The sequence below is a fragment of the Sphaeroforma arctica genome, assembly GCF_001186125.1.
Source record: "Sphaeroforma arctica JP610 unplaced genomic scaffold supercont1.1772, whole genome shotgun sequence".
Lineage (NCBI taxonomy): Eukaryota > Ichthyosporea > Ichthyophonida > Sphaeroforma > Sphaeroforma arctica.
This window is the reverse complement of record NW_014038786.1, coordinates 506-7,523: the sequence shown is the minus strand read 5'-3', so window position 1 is coordinate 7,523 and position 7,018 is coordinate 506. Positions and strand designations below refer to the sequence as shown.

Sequence of the window (7,018 nt, the reverse complement as noted above, 5' to 3'; positions counted from 1 at the left end):
TTATATTCAACACACAACACACACACACATATATATATATATATATATATATATATTTATATTCATATTCATATTTATTTATATACATGTATATATACATACATACATATATAAATATATGTATTTTTATATGTCTACGCACACACACACACACACACACACACACACACACATATATTTATATTATTTATATTATACATGTTATATACTTATATATATATATATACATATAGTATATATATGTGTGTGTAGGTTTATATATATGTCTGTATCTGTTTCTATATTTATATATATATACCTCAATTTTATCTTTATAGGTATAAATTTATATATAGATATCCTCAATTTTGTCGATACATTCCATAATGCCAATGATTGTAACGGCAGTGATGAAATTAGTGTACATTTTAAGAATAGCTACAGATATTATCAATTACATGTACGAATAGCTACAGATATTATCAATTACATGTGTTGGTATACGCTTGTCGTATGAGATCTCTATACGCAAGATATATTTGTCTATGTATTGAAGATAATCTCGATGTACATCTAGGTAATAGAGTTTTGCATGTCTCGTGTTGGGTTCGTTAATTGTTACCCGGGTGTGTACAGGAAGTCTTCAGATTGGTCTTCTGCTGTCTGCGATTACGAAAATTCACTAACACCTGATCCCGAACAATCATGGTCTTATAGATTAAGAACTGGCACAACGGACATAATGTGAGGTGTACGTATAAGGTGCCCCCCACACCAAACCACTCAGCGGCATCGGACAAGACCGCCGCCAACAAACGCCCTGTAGAAGCGGTTAACGGAGAGGTCGACAGTGCAAAACGTATCAAGATCGAAAAGAAGGTGTTTGACGACGGTGTGAATATCACTATGGTCGATGTTGCGCCTGTATTCGAAGTGAAGCTTGAGCGCCCGCTGTTGGGCTCGGAGAGTGCAGATATACACGCGGGGAAGGGCCTGATGGGAAATATCACCCAGGCCGCAAGGCTGGAGGACTGTACGCACATTAATGGCGAAGGCAACACAGCTGGTTATGGTGGCCTTGCCATAAAACGTGAAGGAGGAGGGTACGTGAAAGTAGAGCCGGGGCTGGGTGAAGGGGAGAGTGCAGGAAGTCCGAAGCTCGGGGCGCCGAGTCACGGTACTGATGGCCCGCGAGGGGAGAGTGTACCTGAGACTGCTAATGATATTCACGATGACGGTATGATTGGGCGTATCAAAAGTGAGATTGTACTTAAGAGGCAGACTGCTGTAGACAGTAAGGGGAGCGAGAAAGATAGCGGGTCCGCGGAGACCGACAAGAAGGTTGATACCAGTGCTCCTCTCAATGGGGGTGTCGCAGGAGGTCAAGCTAAGATAGTCGGTGCAGACATGGAGAAGAGCACTGTTAGTGGCACAGAGTATGAACGGAACGCTATAGAGGTATGTAGCGACGGTGGTAGCGATAACAGCGACAACCGTGGCAGTGACAGTGGCAGTGACAGCAGTAGCGCAAGCAGCAGCAGTAGTAGCAGTGATGATGACGGTGATGTCCAGTTGGACACGGCAGTTGTGACGATGAAGCGGAAGAAGATTGGGGTAAGGATCAAGAGCGGCGTAGCCAAGGCCAGCATCAAGGAACAGGCGCAGGTCAACGGCGGCAGCTCGGGTAGCTCTGACAGTTCCAGTAGTTCTAGCAGCAGTTACAGTGATAGTGACAGTGATTTTAGCCAGCTTGACAGCAACCGCAGTGGTGGGCGTGGTGGAACGGGCCAGGAAGCTGGGGCAGATAGCAACAGCGACAGCTCGAGTGGACATGCGAGTTCTTTCGAGGATGATAGTGATAGTGACAGTAATGACGGCGACAGTAGCAGTGACACTGACAGTGAACGTGAAAGCGGCAGTGATGCATACGAGAACATTCGAATGGCTGCCAGTGCCAAACGCGGTAGGAAGACCAGAGGCAACCAGAAACGGAGCGCATCGGACGATGCGCAGAGCTCGGATGACGGCGACTTAGCTGAGATGGAGATGGAGGGATCCGCCGCGGCCAGTGGAGAGGCAGGTAGTCTAGACGACCACGCCAACGCCGAGGGTGAGGTATACACGTGCTTCTTCACGGGGTGTGGGCAGACGTTTGCGAGCATCGCGTACTTCGACGTCCACCTGACCTCGCACACGGGACAGGTGGTGCATGTATGCACATACGAGGACTGCACGGCCTGCTTCACGACCGCGAAGGACCTGGAGCGCCATACGGCCTCTCATCAGTACCTGACAACGGTGGTATGTGCGAATACGGCGTGTAGCGAGATATTTGGCAGCGTGGAGGCGTTTCAGAAGCACTGGCGGTCCTTCCACGGCAGGATTAGCGACGCACCCGCGTGTAAGCATGCCAGTTGTGGACTGGTGTTTCCCACCCACAAAAAGCAGGCGTTTCATGAGCGGGATGTGCACTTGGCGGTGGGGGTGACATCCCAAGGGTTGTACAGGTGTGCCGTGTTAGGTTGTAAAACCGTCAAGAAAAGGATCGAAAAGCGGAACGCACACCAGAACATGCCCCATTCGCACGTGTGTAAGCGCAAGAAGTGTGGGCGCGTTTTTGTGGATGCCCAGAAACTGTTCAAGCACCAGGTGGGGGCGCATGACACAGACTTGGCCATGGTCTGTTCCTACCAACAGTGTGGGCAGACGTCTCTGACGGTGGAGGATTTGGCTGAGCATATACGAACACACTACAAAGGTCTTGTGTACTGTGGGGAGTCAGGGTGTGGTAGCGTGCTTGCGAGTGCTGATCACGAAGCTCACCTGCGTACTTCGCATAAGCTGGACGTGTTTGTGTGCAGTGTGTGTGACAAATTGTACAAGTCGTATCAGAAATATATCACACACCAGGCCAAGCGCCACCCCACTACGAAAGCGACTGCGTGTGCTTTGTTGGGGTGTGCGGCCAAGCTGGACGAAGGTCTTGGGCTGGACGAACACATGCGTATCAGTCACGACAGCGTGTGCCTTGCGAGAGGTTGTGGCAAGCGTTTTGTGCACGCACTAGACCTTGCGATACACAGAGCCAGCCAGCATGACTTAACTGTCATTGACCTGGACCAGGGTACGTTTGAGACTCCAGCGGATACAAAGGATGACCGCACATGCACATCGCTGTCTGGGAAGTCGGAACCCTCTGTGGCTCACTTAGAACCCGAGGCTAAGCCACAGTCTGGTGCAAAGGTGTCGCCGAAGGGTGCAGGAAGCGAGACTCGGGTTGAGAAAGAAACACTTCTCTGTCCGTACAATGGGTGTGATCAGAAGTGTAGCACTGACAATCTCTTTAGGACCCATATCCGCAAGCACTACCGGCGCATGGTGTACTGTGGCGTACCCGAGTGTAACTCTATCACACTGTTGACGGACTACAAGCGCCATCTCGGATCAGCCCACGGATGCGTGGACGAGTTCAAATGCTCTGCTTGTCCCAAGTCACACACCTTCAAGATATACGAGAACCTTCGCACACACATGGAGAAGAACCACGGACCCGAATTGAAGCATGCATGTGCCCTCGCCGGGTGCACGGCACAGCTTAAAACCAGCGCGGGGCTGGATGCCCATATGCGGCAGTCTCATGACCACGTGTGTGCGGAGCCAGAGTGTGGCGAGCGCTTTGTATACTCATCTCGCTTGGCTACACATACGGCGTCTTGCTACACTGAGGCTGTCAAGACGCACGACAAGGCCACGCCCGAGATAGCTGAAAAGCGTGAGAAGGTTGCTGATAAGCTGAGCGCAAAGGAATCAAGGAAGGTGCGTAAGAAGGAGTCCCCGAAGTCGAGTGAGAAAGAGTCGCGCAAGGCGAGTGCAAAAAATTCTAAGAAGGGGAGTGGCGAAGATACAAAGAAGGGTAGTGGAAAGGTAACAAGCAAGGTGGATGCTAAAGCTGCAAAGCTCCAGGTTGATGAAAAGGCGTCAAGCAAACAACCGGTTACAACGAAAGTGGTGCCATTTTCTTGTTTTTATTCTGGCTGCGATAAAAAATTTACAGATTTCGTCTCGTACAAGAAACACGTTGTGCATCACTATCGCCGCCTAGCGTGTTGTCCTGAGCCGTCATGTCGGGAAATATTTCTGAAGACCGATCTTAAGCAGCATCTCTACAAAGCGCATGGTATAACTGATAACTTCGTGTGTGGTTCCTGCAACAAGTCGCACAAAACCTTTGAGAAGTATATCACGCACACGGCACGACGACACGGAACTGAGAAGCCTCTAGCGTGTGCCATATGCGGATGCACCTCTCAGCTTGCGAGACCCTCTAAGCTCGATAGTCACATGCACGATAACCACGACTACATATGCAAATCAAAACACTGCAAGGAGCGTTTTGTTTACGCGTCGCGGCTGGCCAGACACACGGCAACGCATCACAAGAAGGAGGTCGTATCTAAGCGTGATGGAAGCTCAGGGAGCGAGAAGGCTAGAACGGCCCAGGAAATCCCGCAGTCGGAGTCCGGTGCTATGCGAGGTACTGATCAAACATTGGCTGTTCTAGATCGGAATGGAGATAACAAGCTCGTAAGCATGTCAGCAGATGGAGCGGTTGTGGGTGTGGCATCGGGTGTGCCTGAGGACGCCACGAAGACCAAGTCTTTCGCATGTAAATACACCTTCTGTAGAAAACAGATGAGCACGCTGGATTCTTTCGTCGCGCATGTGATCAACCACCAGAGGGTCTGGATGCTCTGTGGGCAGTCGGGCTGCACCACTGCGATTATGAAGTCGGATTGCGAGTTCCATCTGCGTCTGGTGCACGGTATCACAGCAAACTTCAAATGTGGTATCTGCCGTTCGGATCAGACATACAGCACCTTCCGCGAGTACATCCAACACATCCGGAAAGACCATCATGTCAAGGATCCGCGTGCGTGTGCGGTCAGCGGGTGTCCTGCCGTCATCGAGGACCTATCGCAACTTGACGAGCACATGCGTACGGTGCACGACGTTGTGTGCCAGGTGCCGGGTTGTGGAGTACGGTATGCGCGAGACTATAAGATGGGTAAGCATATGGTACACGTTCACAAGCAGAGTAGCGAGAGCCTCAGACGGTCCATGATGAATCCCAATGCCATGTATATGACCTTCCCTCCGTGTCCATACTTCGGCTGTACTAGTGGTGTGTTCAGCCACCCCCTTGAGTACAACTTGCACATCGGCTCGCATTATAGACGACTTGTGTTCTGTTCAGAAGCGAATTGCGACGCGACCTCGAGCATTAAGGGCTACTTGAAACACCGGCAGTCGGCTCACGGTCTCAATGGCAACAGTTACAAGTGCCACCCGTGTAAAGATTCGTTTGCTTCCATAACAGCATATTCGTTCCATCTAGTGGCCTGGCACAGTCCTGGGGAGGAGTTTGTCTGTGCACTCGTCGGCTGTGGCGTGAAGTTCAAAACGCCTACAGAGATGGACGATCACATGCGCATCTGCCACGACTACCACTGTCCAGAGCTTAATTGTGGCGCACGCTTTGCGGCGAAGGCGCGTCTGACCAAACATATGTCAGTTGAACACGGACATAAACGCCTGACCAGACATCTGTCAGTTCCACCCGTACACAAACGCAGTGACAATGTTGCAAAGGGCGATCGGAACCCGCCCCCATTGACTGACCGGATGACGTTACTGGAGACTCCTCGAGGTATTTCGGGTGAGGGCCAGATTTTGGCTCATTCTGAACATGAGATCAATAAGAATAAGGCAATAGGTAATCCTAGAGCTACCCAGGTACAGCCCATACAAGGAGTAGTACAGAGTCAACCGGCGAGATTATCGAGATTCGGAGTACCGCCGGATTGGGCTAAAAACCCACCATCGTCTGTGCTGAACCAGGGTCAGGACCCCACACATGGACGGAATCAGGAGCAGTTTATGGGTGTTACCAGAAATAGAAACAATCAGGGTCAGGCCAACGGGCACTTCAGGTTAGAAATGGCTCAGAATCAGCCGGCGATCGATCCTAATTTTGGACTGAATTTGAATCGAGCTGTGAATCATTCCAGATTTGGAGAAGATCAGGGTCATGTGGCGAGTAACTCTAATTACGGACTGAATCCGGGTCAGGCAACAGGCGACCCCAACTTTAGATCGAATCAGGGTCAGGCTATGAACAATGCTAGACCCGATTATGGCATGGTAGTCATGTATAGATGTCCGTATTTTGCGTGTAGCGCCACGTTTGAATCGTCAGAGCTGCTCGATAAACACATTGTGGTGCACTACCGTAGGTGGGTGTACTGCGGGCAACCGCGCTGTGGAGAAATAGTCGACGTAGAAAAATACATAGCACACAATGCAAAAGTACACGCCGGCGCGGGTGGCTTGAGGTGCCGTTCATGCAACATGCTTTTCCGATCAGTCGATGCCTTGAAGCAGCATCAGAACCGAATTCACAGGAAGGAGTTGTATGAAGAAGCATGTGCGCTGACAGGATGCACGGTGCCATCGGCAAAGGACGCGAGTATTAGTGAGCACATGCGTCTGTACCACGACTTCGTCTGCCCAGCGGATAGCTGCAACGGGCGTTTCACGAGCGACAAGCTCTATCATGCACATGTCAGACGTCTGCACCCGGAGTATATTTGGAACGCTGATCGGAGATAAAGGCCTTTGTAGAGCATTGGCGATGTAGTCTTCTGGTATATGGGGAATGTACCTGGGGAAGTGCTTTGAATTGGAAAAAGGTATGCAAGAATTCAAGTTGAAGATGACCGCGGCAACGTGCAAACTTTAGACTCACAAAGCATGAATATATGAGGTGGACCGAGTGACAGCATGTGATCCTATCAAGTTGCTGCGAATCGTTGCATGAATATATGAGGTGGGCCGAGTGACAGCATGTGATCCTATCAAGTTGCTGCGAATCGTTGCATGAATATATGAGGTGGACCGAGTGACAGCATGTGATCCTATCAAGTTGCTGCGAATCGTTGCATGAATATATGAGGTGGACCGAGTGACAGCATGTGATCCT

General features: G+C 50.2%; 1 protein-coding gene across 1 annotated transcript; it reads left to right on the top strand.

The window, feature by feature from the left end:
• Window positions 1-365: 365 nt before the first annotated feature.
• Window positions 366-6,811, top strand: SARC_11590 (hypothetical protein; the record flags this gene model as incomplete). Its single annotated transcript, XM_014294319.1, has 2 exons — window positions 366-386; window positions 697-6,811. The coding sequence occupies 2 exons, from the start codon at window positions 366-368 to the stop codon at window positions 6,646-6,648; spliced, it is 5,973 nt and encodes a 1,990-aa protein (XP_014149794.1). The 3' UTR covers window positions 6,649-6,811.
• Window positions 6,812-7,018: the final 207 nt, after the last annotated feature.